Raw genomic sequence first — 16,925 nt, forward strand, 5'->3', positions numbered from 1 at the left:
CTAGAATTTTCAACACGGTCGGACCTGGTACCAAATCCCACGCAGTTCACATGACGAAGACAAGCCAAGACAGCCCTCAATACATAATCCCTCTATATAGCATGCCAGCAGTATGTTGAGGAAGTTTCGAGCCCACCCAGTAGGGTTTTCACAGTAGGGGAAAAAGCAGTAAAAGCACCTCGGTCAGTGCTGAGTCCGGTAGCTTCGCAGCACGCGTAACCAACTTTGTCTAGATGGATGAGGAAATAATACTATCATCCCTATCTCCTGGATTGGGCGTTGCTCTTATTTCAACTTCACTGTCATTATGTTTTGGCCGCTTATTAATCGGGCGATTCGGAATTCCGGGCGTCGTGCATTGACACCATGAGCACCCCAAAAGTGGGTTGCGTTCTTCTTTGACGGACAGTCGGAATTGCGAGCCTCCTATTCGGCCTCCTCAGTGCCCATGTCGACCAAGATCATTGAGGCGGCCGCCCGGAGACACACGGAGCAACTTGTCGAGTAAATCCAAGAACAACTCACATCACAAGATCTTAGAGGCTGTCGGTTAGCTCCTAACTCCCCGACGAACACCCAAATCGCATGTGCTGAAGAATGTATTTAACAACGACTCAATTCGAAGGAATACGGAAACCACTGGGTTCAAGGCATTTCCCAAGTTTCCGATTATCATTTGCGATTACCAAAACTCGCTGTCTAAATCACTGAAAATATGCATTTGCCATCCGACCACAACATAAGTCAAGACGGCTACAAATGGATTGCCAAAGCAGTCGACTCCCTCGACTCCGAAACCGACTACGAACTCATCTGGCGCCTAACATCGAGCTACCACCTCTCAGACTTTGCCAACAACCTAATCTACACTCTCACCTTCCCAAATTTCGTCGTATCAAGCCATGGATCTACACCTGTCTGGCGTTCAGATGGCGGCAAAGTAGTCCACAAAGCGAGCGATCGTGTTGACAGGACGGAGCATTACAACATGGCATGGTGGTACTACGGCCCCAGCGACCAACGCTGTCGAGATGCAGTTGATAGGATCAACCAACTGCACGCAGGTTTAGCGAGCCGATACCCAGACACCTTCACCCACAACGAAGACTACGTGTACACGCTCACTTTCAGCGCCGTGCTCATGCATCGTCTCCGATTACGTCTCGGGCTCTCAGGCTTCACTGAGAAGCAGAAGATTGCGGCCCATCACTTCTGGCGGGACATGATGCCGCTGTTCAAGCTTGAAGGCAACGGTGTGCCAATCACTGGCTTTCCAGACGACTTCGAGGGCTGCATTACGTTCTGTGAGGCCTATGAGAACACCCCTCGCAAATATGATGAGAGAGCGCGCTATGTTGGACTGTCGATTTTCAACCTTTTTGCATATCGGTACTTTCCTCCGGGGCTGCGGTGGTTCGGCATGGCCTTCCCCCGTACGCTGTCGCTACCGACGACGTTGAAGTACTTCCGCATCGAGCCGGCCAATGCAGTACTTGGAGCGGTCATCGTGTTCATCGTGAGGACAATGTTCCTCATCTCAGAGGCCTTGCTGCCTGATCCTAAAGTACCCTTCTTCGAGCAACTGGAGACCTTACCGGAGGTGGAAGTGAAGAAGCGCAAGGAGGAAAGCAGGACGCTGGATAAATCATACGAGGCATTCATCAAAGAGAAGATGAGCGGCCCAGGGTGCCCATTCAGTGCGAAGATGCAGTAGGAGAGAAGTATGGAAGCCCAGTCTGCAAGTGCTCGAAACAGCTTCGCTCAAGTCTAATCTATCATACGCGTTCTTTCTACCCGTGATTCTACACCAAGAATTGGCTGAAGTCGTCAAACCATACTCTATATCTACTCCTTTGTCACCTCCTTCTTCAGCCAGGCTACCCAGCCCTCGTCGGCCAAAATAGATCTAACTCTTGCTTCTAACCACTCTGTGTTTCCCCAGAATCCCCAAGACGCCTGAAATCGGCACCAATCGACTAACGCCGTCTCCCAGTGGCGGACGAAGACATCCCAATCGTACTCCGATGAGCCCTTCCCTGAAGGTCTCTCCTTCAACAGTGTTTTCCGATACTGTTCCAGCAATGCTTTCTCTCCTTGATCCATCGGCAGCTGATCGGGTATGTCCTCATGCTGCGTGAGCATCTCAAGAGGTACTGAGCAGGTGAAGAGCTTGGCGAGGTCGCAGGTTCCGACGCCCAGTCCGGCGTATTGAAAGTCGAAGAAGGCAACCTTGTCGCCTGGCTGCGTGGTGAACAGGTTCTCAGACTTCACATCGCCATGGATGTAGGATTCGAACGGCCTTCCGGAGGGCGTGAGAAAGTCAGCCACCAACTCGGCGACGGACTTGGAAGAACCGTCGACAGGGTCGCAGAAAGCCGAGTTCCATTCGGAGTAGTCGTCCCGACACAACGAGCCGTACTCCTTTCGCCTCGTCGCTAGGTAGGTATACCCTCCGTTCAGCCATAGTTTGGGATCCGCGGGTGCTTGACCAGAGTCTCTGCGTTTTTGCTCGTCCAGCGGCGGCAGAAGAAACCTGTCCAGGTCGTCTGGCAGCGATTCCCATGAACTGCTGTGGTACTTCGCGAGCCAATCTAGCGCAGCCTTGACTTGCAATCGGTTAAGGACCAGTCTCTTCTCGCCCGCGACGGGGAATTGAGGGCGAAGATCGGTGATGATGGTCGCCATCAAGGCCTCCAACTCATTGGCGCGTGGCTTGCCCGTCATGTCTCGCGTCGAAGCGAGGCACTTCGCAACGGCAACTTCGTCGCTGAGTTTCGGGGCGATCTCCGAGTAGAAGTACTGCTCGACTTCGTAGCTGAGCATCTTGCGCAGGTGCCCCTCGTCCCCAGCTTTGGCGCGGGGCGGCGAGATGAGTTTGATAACGAGGCGATACGATCCTTGCGCGTCCGGCCGCAGCGCCGGCGAGATGGCGCCCGCGTCGAAGTTTCCGTTGACAGCGTCACTCGGACGGGCGGTGATGGCGCAGATGTGGCCGTAGCCGGCCCACAGCGTCTGGAGCTCGACGATGGAGACGAGGTCAAGGCCCAGCCAGGAGAGCATGATCTCTGCGACGCGTCGAGGCTCCTTGAGAGACGCCATGGTGAAGGAAACTGCTGCTGCGGCCAGAACGAGTTGGGTTGAATCGGTGCCGGTGTTCGGGAACGAGGTTGCTGCAACGAACTGGGTGAGGTTGGAGGCAGGGCAGGAGCCTCCGGCGAGCGCCGTGTCCATTTTGAGATTGTTTCCCGGGTGGGTCCGGTGACTTCAGCGGCTCACTCAGTGAGTGGGTTTTCATTCCACAGTGAGCTGGCTCACTCTGAGATTTTCAGTCCCATCTGAATGCCTCACTTTGCTCGGGAATCATGAAAATTTAAATTTTCACCAGCCCCTTTCTCACGGACGAGCATTTGTAGTCATTAATCTTCTTAGACAAATGCCGAGAAATAAGAAAACAATAACCTAATATCGTACTCAAGCCGTGGCTTACTCCAACTCCTTGGCAGTTTCACTGGACTGACGGACATCTTACCACGGCAGATAGTGGGGCCAGCTGGCAACGGCTGGAGTCTTTGTCGTTCGCCACAAGAAAATCGGAGCTTGGACACCATTTTCTCCGACGGCGTCATCGTGAGAAAGGCAATCACCTCCCCTACAAGACTCGGAACCTTGGACGCAGGTGATCGACGTGAACGAGCCTCAGTGTGTTGAAACAGAGATATCCAATCAATTCACTGACACAGTAAGCAGTCACTCCGGAGGCCATCAGGGTGCCGAAGACCCACCCACGAAGTCGCCATTTAATACTGAGATGCTCTTTCCACTTTCTCACACATTACTCTGATAACACCTGCTCAACTCATTTCTCATACATTGTATTGAATTTTGCTGTCATGGGAAGACTTCAACCTTCAGTCGGCCAGCCGCCGGCGAGCTTCCGGAAAGCCGCCCGGGCTAAGAAGGCCAAGGTCACACTCAACCAGCTCATTCCATCTCTCCTTCCCACACACCCCCGCGCTCGCAGGGGAATCGAAGCCGCAGAGCTCATCATTGAGCCAAAACCAGCGAAGAAGCAGCTGGAGACCTCGAAAGATGGTTCAGCCAGGCCACTTGAAGCTGACTCCTCACCAAGTGTTGTCCTTCGCGTGGCGGATACTCTCACGGCAGCTCACTCCCTCATATCTGACCAACCAGGTGAGGGCCGGGTCGCCATTCTCAACATGGCTTCACCGCTTACGCCTGGAGGCGGGTTCATCAATGGAGCGGGGAGCCAGGAGGAGTCACTCTGCATGAGATGTACCTTGCTTCCATCCCTCAAGGATGAGTGGTACCGGCTCCCAGAGCTTGGCGCGATATACACTCCCGACGTTCTGGTTTTCCGAGGTGAAAACTCCGATGAAGTGCTGGAGAAGAAGGAACGCTGGTTCGTCGACTGCATTAGTGCTGCGATGCTGCGGAATCCAGAGACAGATCGAGACGAATCAACGGGATTCAGCCACTACGTCAATGACACGGACCGCCAACTCACTCTGGAGAAGATGAAGATGGTTTTACGCATTTGTCAGGCCAAGGGTGTGAACAAGGTGGTTCTCGGGGCTTGGGGTTGCGGCGCCTTTGGCAATCCAGTCGGGGAGGTTGCTTCGGCTTGGAAGAAGGTGCTCCTCCCTCGAAATGACAGCAAGGGAAAGAAGAAGGGCAACAAGGAAACTTGGAATGACATCGATAAAGTCATTTTTGCCATCAAGGACGCCGGTATGGCAGATGCATTTGAGGCGGCGTTTGGCAAGGGGTTGACGAGGGAGGAAGCCGACGAATCAGGGGACGAGGATGAGAGTGAAGTCGACCCTGAAGAGGCGAATAGGGCCGAGCTTCGGGAGCGGATACATGAATTGGAAGAGCGCATCGAAAAGACCGCCAACCCACAACTCAAAGAAGGATTAAGGGGGATACTTGCGGGGCTGGTAGGCCAATTGCCTCCACAGGAGAAAGGGAACGCAGCCGACGAGGTCTCCGAAGAGGAGTCCGAAGAGAAAGAAGATTAACTTACTAAGACGTTCAGTGAAATAATTGCATAATATCTCCAAGATGCAATACTAGGTGCATGAAGAATCTCATTCCGAGGGCCACGGCCTCCTTCGGTGGCATGCGCAAATCATCTTGCTTCTGGCTCCGTGCTTTCTGAAAGGCCTCGGCTAGCTTACCTCAAACGTCTCAAAAGAATCGAGCGACAAGTTGAATGATCGTCCTCTGCTTATGGATACTTCCGTCGGAGTCGGCGGGCAGCTCAGGCGAACAGCAAAATGTCCGATACCCGAATTTCCGAGGCTTAAATCACGAGCATAAGTTGGGCATAGTCATGTCTTCATAAAGAACACAGAATCTCCAAATATTTACGCGTTGAGCAACTTTCTCGTACGCACTTTCCTTAATTGTCCCCAAAAAGCCATTAGAGCCGCGCCTTAAACCGACTCGTTCGGGGCCCGGTATTCTCTCCGGAGGTGTTGTGGGTCACATTGCCGAAGCCTTCGGTGTGGCCCCGGCCCCAACTCCGGCCCGAGTGTCGCAACAGGGTTTGCTGGCCGAACGGCGAAATATGAGTGGATCGGTTTCGGCATGCAAGACGTTGCGCGAGTAAGGCTCTGTGGACTTCGTCGCTTCAATTACGGTCTTCAGTAAAAGCCGACCATATAGCTGATGCCCAGCCCATGTGTCAGACCAGACTGAAACGCCCAATTGCCTAGGTACTGACCAGAAAGGATTCGCTTCTTCGGCAAACTTTTCAGCAATTAGCTCCTCCCGCTTCCAGACGACTGCCATCCGAACTTCCTCCCTCTCCCGCGCGCATCTCCTTCGTAAACCTCTCACGATGGCGACCGCCCCGACGACCTTTCCTCAGTTCTCGAGCCTCCCCACGGAGCTCCGCCGTTCTATCTGGGAAGAAGCGGTGGCTGGCCCATCAATGCACGTCGTTGATGTTTGCTTTCCATCGCGTCGAGGTAATAGCCGCAGCAGACGTGCTTTTCAGGGGTTAACCCTTGCAGCCAATCATCACCCTCCGCGAGAAGCCTCTTCTTGGAGCAGGCACGAGTACATCGCCTTCCTCGACAGTGTACCAAGCATTCAAGATGAAGACAGCCGACCGACCATGACATGGCCGCGGCGCAGTACGCGAGACCCTAGTATGTATCTTCACAGAAGGTTTCAGCGCCAGGCCTGTCATGAGGCGGCATCGGTGTCGTCTCTCAAAGCTGCGAACATCAACACCGTCTACTTCCCTGGCCAAGCCAGAAAGTTCGAGTATGACAACGACCGAGACGTGCTGCATCTCCGTTTTTCCAGCCAGTACCACGCCGAGTATGTCGAGCAGACGAGTTCATCGCACGGCAGTCCCCATTTCAGCAGTATAGCCGAAGCTCTTGAGGCTCACTGGAGTACAGAGATGGCGCTCACTGTGTGGCAGGCACGACGCATAGCCATCGATGTCAGAGAGACATCGATGCCCTTGAGTCTAGTCGAGATTGAGTATTTGGCATCTTGTATTCAGAAAGGCTTGGAATGCATTTACCTGATAGACGATGCTGAGGAAAGAGGTACTAAGAGTGGACCTGAGCATCTCAATGCGTCTAGTCTTCAGCAGAGAGGGAGGCTTTATCGCTTACTGCATAGCAGACAGCTGAAGCAAAACGTCGGAAGAGAGCCTGAAGTCTTTCAGGGGGTGGGGAAGACGTACCGAGAGGTCTTCGATTTTGAGAAACTTGGATGGACTGAGGCTCATCCTGCGTTTGGCTTCGCCTGCCGCCTCTCGGCGTCAGTTGATGCACAGCAGTATGACGGTGGCGAGGAAGTATTTAAAGGGGTCAGAGTACTATTAGCAGAAGATGACTATGTTTGACTTAAGAAACCTAAGAGAGCATTACAAAATAATAATGAATTCAGCAAAGGAAAATGATCGAACAAGAGGTCGCTTGGCTCATTAAGCTGATGCTACTTGGCCTCATTACACAAATTTCACAGTCAAAGCCTTGCGTCCCTGCATCTTTGATCAATAAGTAGGGGATCGCCCCTCCAAATATTCCACTCAAGACGATGACTAGAAGAATGACATGAGCGATCGATGAGAGTTACGTGGATCACCAACGACCAGCTCCGAGTTGACAAGGGCTCACGTAGTCTTGGCTATATGGCTCATCAGAAAGAATGCAATGATGCCCCCCATTGCTTTCATTGGCCCAATGCATCTATTACGCTAGACTGAAGGTTGCTTCGATAACTACCTACATATACGTGATTGGTAGACCACCAAGGCTGAGCTAAGGCACAGGCTTCTAGACCATCTTGCCAATTCATTTAGATGCTTTCGCTGCGCCGGCGTCCTTCTTTCTGACATCATAAAAGCCCAAACCCCAAGTTGAGAAAAACATGGCTACAGAGAGGCCCGTGGTGATATACATGGTTTTCTGGAAAGCGACGGCCCATGCCTTTACCACGTTGGGCAGGTCAGCAGCAGACACCTGGCTCCTGAAAGCGGTCGCGCCCGCTGTGAGAACGGCTTTTGGGTTCACGTTAGGTGCATGTATCAGTATCTGGTTGATGACGGTGTTATCGAAAACCGTGTTGCCAATACTGATGAGCACCGCACCGCCGAGTCCTTGTACGAAAACAAGGATGGTGAGGGCGATGGCCACCAGTGTTGGCGGAAGCGCCGTTTGAACAGCGACGATAGCCTGGCTCAGAAGTAAGCGATCTAAACCTTTGAAGTCGTGGTGTAGAACCTACCATCTGCAATCCTAGACCTCTGCCGCATCCGTATAGAATCTGATAACCAATCCATTTTCCCGCACTTGTATCGGTAGACCAGGTAGTTATCAGACCTGCACCAATTGAGGTCAGAATGGCCGCAAATACTGCCCACGGGAGGTAGTAGCCCAGTTTGGAAACTTCTTTATGTCAGCCTATTGTTCTCTAAGAGTCCTGAAATGTTGGTTCTCACCCATCATGCCTGAGAGAAGAGTCATGACAATGGACCCGATCATGCTTGGCAACATGTGAATGCCGCTCTCCATAGGGCTGTCGCCAAGGATACTCTGGAAGTAAATAGGTATGAAGTAAGTTGCGATATACGTGATTCCAAACAAGCAAGTATTCATTGCGGCTCCGCATGCCACAACTTTGTTCTTAAACATCTCAAGCGGCATGAGAGCATTCGCGCCGGCTCGGTATTCCCACCCCATGAACAGAATGGTGGCTCCGGCGAAACCGCAGAAGAGCCCAATCACGATGGCGCTGCTCCAGGGGTATTCAGCACCACCGTAGTGGAGCGCTAGCAGGAGCTGGACGATGGCTCCAATCAGGATCCCTGAGCCTACAACATCGAACTTCTTCAGGATGTTGCGGTCAGTGAGCACCGCCGTGAACTTTGATTTAGCCATCTGTTCAGGAATGTAGACCAGTGCAAGCAGAATGCAAGCAAAACCTCCGATGGGGAGATTAATCCAGAAGCCTGTGATGCTGGTCAGAACCTGCTGGTCCTAGAGACGGGCACTGCTTGATACTTACACCAGCGCCAATTGGTGTACTGTGTTAGCGAGCCACCAATGAGCGGGCCTGCAATCAGTCCGATTTGCGAGATGGCAAGCATGATGCCCATCATAGCGGGCCGCTGTTGAGCAGATACCATGCCGTAAATGATGATCATTGAGCCATTGAAAAGGCCAGAAGCACCAATGCCAGCCACCGTTCGGCCCGCAATGAACTGAACTGATGATTGCGAGAGGGCGCAGATCAGTGAACCAACCTCGAATATGACTAGGAACACGATGTATGTCCACTATTCATGTGAGCGCTGCTATGTAACAGTTGGGTACAACATCCCTCACCTTATTGCTGAAGTAAGTGAAGAACTTGCCGGTCAAAGGCTGCAAAGCAGACCTTTGGTGTGTGAGCAACAACGCCTAGTGGTTTGACCAACATGATGTTGCGGGTGACTTACACAGCTAATTGATAAGAACTCACGTACCAGCCAATATCTTTGACGGAGTGAAACTCGTTGGTAATAGTGGGAGTTGCCTGTATGCATCGTTAGCTACATACGAGTTGCTTAGAAGCTGTCTGTATTTACGTACCGTTGAGAGGATTGCGTTGTCTAGATTAATCAATATGGCGCTGAGATTGAGGGCTGCCATTGCGAATAACAGCTTGTAGCCTGTGACGTGCTTCGGCCCCTCGTCAACATCTTCTAGGGGGTCTTGCAGTTCCTTATCCGCAGTCCCAGAATCATCGCCCGAAGTTGGCTCGATGTCTTCATTTCCGATGAATTTGGTGTCTTCTGTAAAAGAGCCACGTGACTCTAGCACATTGGGTGTGATATCACTGTTTTTGGGCTCCATTAGCTTTGAGGCGAACGATGAGATCCTGCGAGATGGATCTACAAAAATGGTGAGAACGGGTGGCTAGGCTGTGAGGGTTCAGTAGTGCAGTAGTACAGAACACCACAGCGCATCGTTAAAGTGGTAATACAGGCTTAATGTGCAGGCCTTAAGTCACCGAACATTCAAATCTTCGGGGATTAGATGCCCTGGAATCGGTACACATCGCTTAAGGTTTTGACCGACTCAGCAGGTGGTATCATTCTGTCTCGCGTGCCGCCGTACTGTCGATCATCATTGCAGAGTTCAGCATCCTCTGAAGGAAGGTACATGCCCTGGATAACATTACTTGTTCTAGAAGTCCCTTTGCCATGTGCAATTCATGCTCAGAGTCTATAGCCTCGAACCTACTGCACGGCGGTATCTTATAATACGGCACAAACAAGCTTATCCCGTCGGGTGTGCCAGCCGGCGGGTGTGCGAACAAGCTGCCATGAGGAAAGTCAATACTTCCCGCACTCACTATGGAAAGTTGAGCTTGAATCGCATAGAAAGAGCTATCCTCGCCGAGAGCCAGTCGAAGATCAGTTGGTTTTCTGTTGCATATATCTTGACAGTAATCTTGCACACAATCGGCGCGGTAATCTGCATTAACCGCCGTTGAAGGCTCCCAAACGGGAACAAGACCACACTGTACTCGGACCGCTTGGGTTGACGCCGCCGGTGATTTCTATTATCCCCTTGTGCCCCTGTTTGGCAAGTCTACGTTGAATTCAGTACCGTTCAGATGTGAATAGGAGTAGCAAGAAGACTAGGGCATGAGCACATGCAGAAAGATGCGCCGAGCTATTCCATTCTGTTATGTATGAAGCATCCTCCGGCACAGGAACGGTTCCCCCAACCCTGCCGTGAATTTGCCGTGAACTACAGTACCCCAAATCCTCGGTGAGTCAGCCACCGCCACCACTTCACCCAGTTTGCATTTTGGTTCCCAGCCGTTTGTAGTTTGTAGCTTGTATCATGTGTCAACTAGTGCACAGCGGAAACCTTCAGCAGAGCATCAGTGCATATTCTGGAAGTTATCCGCGCATGCCACCTCAGGCTTTCCGGGGTTCGTTTGATCTTAGTGTTACTACCTGTACAGAGGAACCTTAACCATGTTCGGACTCGCTTCAGTAGCCACCGAGAAGTCTCCTGGCCGACCTACCCCTCACTGAGGGGAGCGGGGAAACACAGCTTAGGGGACCTGAGTCGGAGCTAGGGGGGTGTCGGTCCAGCAGTTGAATCGCGAGCAGCTTGTCGTGAGCAGAGAATTCGTGGTTCGCAGCACCACGTGCGTACCACGATGAACAAGAATAGGGCCGATTCCTCATTGCTGTTCATCACGTCAGATGGGCAAACGGTTGTTGGAACAAGCTTCGGTTTTTCTGCTCAATGCAGCATGCCGTTTAAACGTGCTTCGCCATCTTTGTTTGCTCTCGCTAATAAATCATGACAAAATTGTCAGCGCTCGACATCGATTGCGATGTCCCAGCTGCCCCCGTAGCAATCCAAGTTCTTCCCGAAACGCAGCAGCAGCACTTTCCATAGCTCTATTGTTGTCCTTGAACTCTCCCCAAAAGACGCACCTGTCCGTTTCGCTGCCGGACAAAATCGCATCCAACGTCGGCTCGGTCTCTTCTGAGCTTGGCTGACGACCGCGGGGCTGGGTTTGCTCTGGGGCATCTAGACCACCGGAACCGACACTAATGTAGTGCTTTTCTGGGACGCCAAGCTGCACGCCAAGTGTGTTGAGCTTGTGCGTGACAACCTGCATCAGCACCAAGATCTTGAGGTCGTCATCCCCATCAAGAATCACGTCTTCCACTCGCAGGTCGTAGAGAAGCTCTGCGATGTTTTCTCCGCTTTGCAGTCCAGAATAGACGGCAGCAAAAATCTGGCGAAATGCCTGGAAGATCTTGGCGTAACACGAGAGTAATAGCAACTTCGTCGGTCCGTCGAGAGCTAACGGGGCTGTTCCGGGTCCAGTGCGATCGTGTTTGGTGACGAGATTACTCAACGTCTGTGTATGTTGCAGGATATTTCGCAAGGTTGCCGTTGATCTACCTTTCGCTCCTTCGGGTGAAGTCTCGGCTTTTTGCACAGGATTTGACGGGACCAGCTCGAATAGACACGAAGTAAGGCTGGCCACCTCACATGTCAAGGCCGCATTGAATGAGCTTTCCGGCGGCTGGGGCGGGTCACACTGCTGGTCCTCGACTGGCGGCTCTGGTTCTTTTGGTGGAGGTTCCGAATTGTCAGACGAGGACTCGAGAGATTCACCTGAGCTGCTTTGCTCCGATACTGAGTTGACAGAATTTGAGCCGTCGGAGCTCCAAGCCACCCAGTCCGTGGCAAGGTCAGATGCGAAGAAGTTCATCAGCTCTCCGTCATGAGCCAAGACCCCAGATAGTGGCGGACTCTCCAAGCCGGACGCCATCTATATCAATCAGTATCGAATGAGGGCTGGGGAGTTGGGGAAGTGCACCCAGTGCTTCTACTGACCATTGCAGGATCTATTGGGGTGAGTCCTGTGTGATTCTCTTCCCATGAACCTCGCCTATCGCATGGTTCTTGCCACAGCGCCGGCGGAATGAACGAAATTCCCCTCGGATCGACCAGATGAAGTGAAGCTGACCCTGCCCTCCCCGCTCGCGATCTCGGCGGGCGACCAACGCGACGAGAATGATTCTTTCTGCATTGAACTCCTTTACGATTGCATCTCTCGCATGATGGATTCGGGCCCCCGGCGGCAGGCCAGTCGCATCGTAACTTCTGTGCTCGACATCGCTCGCAGGCTAGGCTGTTCGTGCGTTTGGAAGGATCGGTGGAAGACATGGTGGTGAGGTGCTGTAGTTTAGTTCGTGTCTTTCGGCCGGATACGAGCAAGCTTCACGTTGGCTTCAATGTGACATGAGGAGGCGAAAGTGTACGCCAGATGACATGAGAGTAAATGCGCTAGCGAAAAAGAAGAATCCGAGGATGTCGGGCCATATACGATAATTAGACGTCCGCTGCACAGTGAGTTCAATGCTTGAGCTCGAAATCGGTAAAGTATGCGCTACTATCAGATCTAAGAAAAGATACTAATTCGACGATGTCTGCCCATCATCACATGGGTACGATACTCAGAAGGTACTCGGTCCCGGCATGTCAATAGTGGCATGCGGGTGCTCAAAGCTGACTCGTGATAAGGTTAAGCGATCATTAATCTTCAAAAAGACAGCCAGCATCAACTGTAGCTGGCGAACTCTAATAACGTGTAGCACGCTGTCAACGACACAAGGTCAAGCGGAGGATACCGAAGTGTCAGTACTATGCAGTAGAGATGCTCCCAGATGAGGGGTAGCTACATGTATTGAAGGGAGCATCTTGCGGCCCTGCCTCCCCGTGTCATGAAGGAACATGTTCTGGGTTACGCCTGAGGGCATATCCACGGTAGGGATACTGTGCGAAGGATGCCCCTCAAAAGCAGTAAGGGTTACGTACAACAGAAACTCCCTCAAACTTTGAAGGCGACTTGCGTTGCAACGGGACGCTGGCATCCCAGGTAGAGCTAGGTGAGGGCAGCGAGCAAAGCCTTGTTAAACCCAGCCCAGACCCTTAAGCCCCGTCTTTATTGCCACGGGAAAGGTGGGAGTTCCATGGAACACACGGCACTTTTCGTTATCCGCATTCAGCCTCAGAAAGGCGGAGCTCAGGCCACCGGGGGAGATACCGGTACTCGGACAGATACTCGGGTTGCGGAGCGTGGGGGATTTCCGGGGGTCGCGACATGCTCCTTCGCGATCATAACATCGTATCAGGGAGAAAGTAAGTCGCGGTTCCACTGTAAGCAAACAAGCTTTGTGGCAACATACGATTCCAGAGATCTCCTTGGTCGAAAGACTCAATCGATTTGTTTAACTACGGACCGACCTCTCAGCATGTAACAACACCTGATTGCAACGTCAAGGGACATGGTCCAAGTTGCCAGCTCACGTTGGTGACAGCTAGCACAACCGAAGCTTATGCTTTCGCGTTCCGAACTCTATTGTCACAACTGACTCGATGTCCTCGCCGAATATCAGCCAACGCTCATCCCATTACTGGGTTAATTACATGGCAAGGCTGTCCACACCACACCCAGTACCATGCAGCTGGTAAAAGGTTCTCCTGTTAAACTTCATGTTTCGTTGCTGCGAAGGCATCTACCCCTTTCAAAAGAGAGAAAACTACTCAAAGCAGTATTTTGTGGTGGCGGAAAACCCAAACCAATATCGAATCGCTTCATAATGAAGACTAGAACCCCAAATCAGCCAGCCAGGTCTCTGCACGTGCCTTCATCTGACCCATCATTCCCACACCATAGACCAGCCAGATCTTCCACCTTGCGAGCTCTTCCGGGAACTCCGCTTCTTCGGAAAAGGCACTTCCCAAGTATTGACACCCCCCGGTTTCACCTCCAAATACTCTGTTTGTGAATACCGCCAGACCTGTATCTCGGCCGAATGGCATTTGAACCTGAACATATTGGTGTTCCAGCTCGAAGCGCCATTGCTTGCCGGCTGATGAAAACTCAACGATATGACCGGTCGAGCGTCCAGCAACTGAAGCACGAGCCCCACGTCCATGCTGAGTGGCCAAGACTTTTACATAGTCTCCCTCCGGCGGTTCACTAATGGGCGGTCCGCTGGCTTGTGTCGAGACCAGCTTCTGTCCATTTTTGAACAATATAGCCGTGTAGTGAGGGGTCCTGCCGCCGACTCTCGACGTGGGCTCCCAGTAGAAGAACGAGTACGGACCGGCAGTTCCGCGGATAATGCGGAAGCCCCAGATGATCTTGAACCAGTTGTCAATGGCCCACAGGTGAAAATGGCCGCCCATCCCGGAGTACGACACCGACCCACCCCGGCGTCCCTTGATTGTCAAGTTACCCCGGACCTGGGCAGCAGGGACGGTGCCATGCATGTGGAGCCCCGCCGCCACCTGTGTTGAGCTTCGCGGCGACGCGTGTAATGTTCCGTCGGGGAAATGGCCCGGGGCCGAGCCGGCGAGGAGGAAGCTTCCGTGGAACTTGGGCGTCCTCACGGAAAAGGTGGTACTGGCTCCGATTTCCGTTTCTCTAGGGACGCGAAATTCGAATGAGTGGCTGTCAGACGTCCAGGTGCTGGCTACGAAGTCCCCACAGTCGTAGATGGAGGATTCGTCCACAAAAGCAAGCTCTTGGATCTTGGTGCCGTCTGCCAGCAAGGCGTAGAACTCAACATGAAGATTGCCTTGCCCGAAGAACGAATAGGAGGCATCTCGACCGAGAGAGAGGAAAATACCACTCGACCCGTCGTCAGACACACTATCAAAGACCCACTGCTCCCAGGAAGTTGAGTTGATGCCAGACAACTTGCCAATGGTGGGGTGCTCATCGTGCTTCCGTGGGCCAAAGTGCACATCTCCCGCTACCGTCTCATGAGACCCAATTCGGTGCTCTTTGCATCCTTGTTTCCAATCTTGTGATTGGCTTTGGGATATCCCGCGGGAATCGTTGCTGGTATCATCGGCCAGGTGCTTCTGCTCTTGGAATCTGGATTCCGTCGATACGGTTGTGACAGCCTCGAAGAGGATCAGACCCCACAGCTTCAAACGAACCATCGTCTCAACGTTTCGAGCTTGAGTTACGACGTATTAAAATGACTCATTCGAACTTTAAACGGCAGTTGAAGAAAGCGGTGAGAACAATAGAGAGTAACAGATGACTAGGGGACACGCAGCAAAGGGTTCGAACATTAGAACAGGTCTTCCAATTGATATAACCCATACGGAATGGAAAACATTACAGCTGATGGGGTCAGCAATAACTCTAATTCAATGTCATAGCCAGAGTTTTAGGCTACATGTGGGCCACTTATTCGAACGGCCATACCGATCCAATAGGCCGCTGCATCCCGACCCCTCGGCCTCCAGACTGAAAGCCCCTGAGATTATAGCTACTCAACACATGATTGGAGGCTGAGAAGGTCACCCCTAATCGGCAATTATCATTAGTCGGATGTTTAGTACGAGAAATCTCGGGCCCGAATGCGACTGAGCAGCGCCACCCGAATAGTCTCGTGTTAGCCGACGTTACACTGCTTCAAGCAGTGAGTTGCTCCGATGTTATGAGTTTATGAGGACTAGGTGCAACAGGCATTGATAGTCAGGAGCTGATCACAGCATTTATCCAATTTCTATCTTCGAGCATCTGATCTCTCACACAATGGGCTCACTTGGTATTTCGAACTTGCCCGAAAGGCAACGCGCCATCATCCAAGCTCAAAGCCCACCAGGGAAGCTGGTTCTTACCTCTGATCGACTTGTGCCTAAGCCAGCATCCGATGAAGTTTTGGTTCGCGTCCATTCCGTTGCGGTCAATCCATCAGATTGGAAAATGTCCACGCAGTTTCCGTGCCCCGGGGCCGGATGCGGCATGGACTTTTCCGGAGTGGTGGTAGCGACCGGTCCCGGGCTTGATCCGGAAATAGGCATTGGAGTTGGTGATGCGGTTGCTGGAGCGGTTCACGGAGCCAATCCCATAGATCCTCAAGCCGGCTCATTTGCAGAGTATACCTGTGCTTTTGCAGATCTCACGTGGAAAGTTCCTCGGTCATTGTCCTTGACAGATGCTGCGGCAATCGGAGGCTGCTGTGTGGCTACGGTCGGGCTTGCCCTCTTCGCTGAGGATGCTCTGGGGCTCAAATTCGAGTTGAACCAGTCTTTTGAGAACTCCAAGCCACCTTTCGTGTTGATTTATGGAGGAAGTACTGCTTCAGGAACTATGGCGATCCAACTAGCTAAACTGTGAGTCAATGAATCTAAGGCTTCCTGTTGAAATTAACGGCTGATTATGTCTTGCCCATCTAGCTGTGGCTTTCGTGTGATCGCAACCTGCTCACCGAAGAATGCGAACATGGTGTTATCATATGGAGCAGAGCACACATTTGACTACAATAGCGCATCTTGTGCAGCTGACATACGGTCTTACACCAAAACTACACTTCACTATGTCTTGGATACCATCGTGGACCCAAAGTCTATCGTAGTCGCGGACAAGGCCATGGGACGTTCTGGTGGTAGATACGCTGGGCTTGAGGCTCTGCCTGAAGACGTGCTTGGTGGCACTGGCAGCACTCGAAAGACGATCAAGTGGACGTATGTCATGGGTACCAGCATGATCGGCAGAGAGGAGGGTCTTACGGGGCCCTATTACAGCAAGCCACGGCCCGAGAAGCGTGCTTTTGGAAAGTGGTGGTTCCGTACTGTTGTCCAAGAACTCATGGATAAAGGGTTACTGAAGCCCCATCCAGTGAAGCTGATGGACGGGGGGCTAGAGGCTGTTCCTGGAGGAGTAAAGCTGTTGCAAGAGAAGGCAGTGAGTGGCGGAAAGCTTGTATATACAGTTCAGTAGACCATCCAAACGAATATTACAGTCAGCCTGCAGAAATTCTTCTTTCAATACCTAGTCTTTGAACTTTTTGAGCTAAAGAATTGTACAGCCTCTGTGACGGGGAC

At 52.2% G+C, this 16,925-nt stretch overlaps 6 protein-coding genes across 6 annotated transcripts; 3 read left to right on the top strand and 3 right to left on the bottom strand.

Annotated features, from left to right (window-relative positions):
• Window positions 1-715: 715 nt before the first annotated feature.
• Window positions 716-1,714, top strand: COL26b_012393 (uncharacterized protein; the record flags this gene model as incomplete). The annotated part of the gene is made up of 1 exon (XM_053185037.1): window positions 716-1,714. One exon carries the CDS (start codon window positions 716-718, stop codon window positions 1,712-1,714), a length of 999 nt encoding a protein of 332 aa, XP_053031019.1.
• A 131-nt stretch (window positions 1,715-1,845) lies between these two features.
• On the bottom strand, window positions 1,846-3,231 carry COL26b_012394 (uncharacterized protein; the record flags this gene model as incomplete). Its single annotated transcript, XM_053185038.1, has 1 exon — window positions 1,846-3,231. One exon carries the CDS (start codon window positions 3,229-3,231, stop codon window positions 1,846-1,848), a length of 1,386 nt encoding a protein of 461 aa, XP_053031020.1.
• Window positions 3,232-4,217: 986 nt separating this feature from the next.
• COL26b_012395 (uncharacterized protein) lies at window positions 4,218-5,039 on the top strand (the record flags this gene model as incomplete). Its single annotated transcript, XM_053185039.1, has 1 exon — window positions 4,218-5,039. The coding sequence occupies one exon, from the start codon at window positions 4,218-4,220 to the stop codon at window positions 5,037-5,039; it is 822 nt and encodes a 273-aa protein (XP_053031021.1).
• Window positions 5,040-7,949: 2,910 nt separating this feature from the next.
• COL26b_012396 (uncharacterized protein) lies at window positions 7,950-9,383 on the bottom strand (the record flags this gene model as incomplete). The annotated part of the gene is made up of 5 exons (XM_053185040.1): window positions 7,950-8,497; window positions 8,554-8,824; window positions 8,874-8,948; window positions 9,010-9,063; window positions 9,120-9,383. The coding sequence occupies 5 exons, from the start codon at window positions 9,381-9,383 to the stop codon at window positions 7,950-7,952; spliced, it is 1,212 nt and encodes a 403-aa protein (XP_053031022.1).
• Window positions 9,384-13,682: 4,299 nt separating this feature from the next.
• COL26b_012397 (uncharacterized protein) lies at window positions 13,683-15,029 on the bottom strand (the record flags this gene model as incomplete). The annotated part of the gene is made up of 1 exon (XM_053185041.1): window positions 13,683-15,029. One exon carries the CDS (start codon window positions 15,027-15,029, stop codon window positions 13,683-13,685), a length of 1,347 nt encoding a protein of 448 aa, XP_053031023.1.
• A 1,294-nt stretch (window positions 15,030-16,323) lies between these two features.
• Window positions 16,324-16,918, top strand: COL26b_012398 (uncharacterized protein; the record flags this gene model as incomplete). Its single annotated transcript, XM_053185042.1, has 2 exons — window positions 16,324-16,785; window positions 16,910-16,918. The coding sequence occupies 2 exons, from the start codon at window positions 16,324-16,326 to the stop codon at window positions 16,916-16,918; spliced, it is 471 nt and encodes a 156-aa protein (XP_053031024.1).
• Window positions 16,919-16,925: the final 7 nt, after the last annotated feature.

Source organism: Colletotrichum chrysophilum (assembly GCF_026319265.1).
Source record: "Colletotrichum chrysophilum strain AFK26 chromosome Unknown scaffold_174, whole genome shotgun sequence".
In the NCBI taxonomy this organism is placed as follows: domain Eukaryota; kingdom Fungi; phylum Ascomycota; class Sordariomycetes; order Glomerellales; family Glomerellaceae; genus Colletotrichum; species Colletotrichum chrysophilum.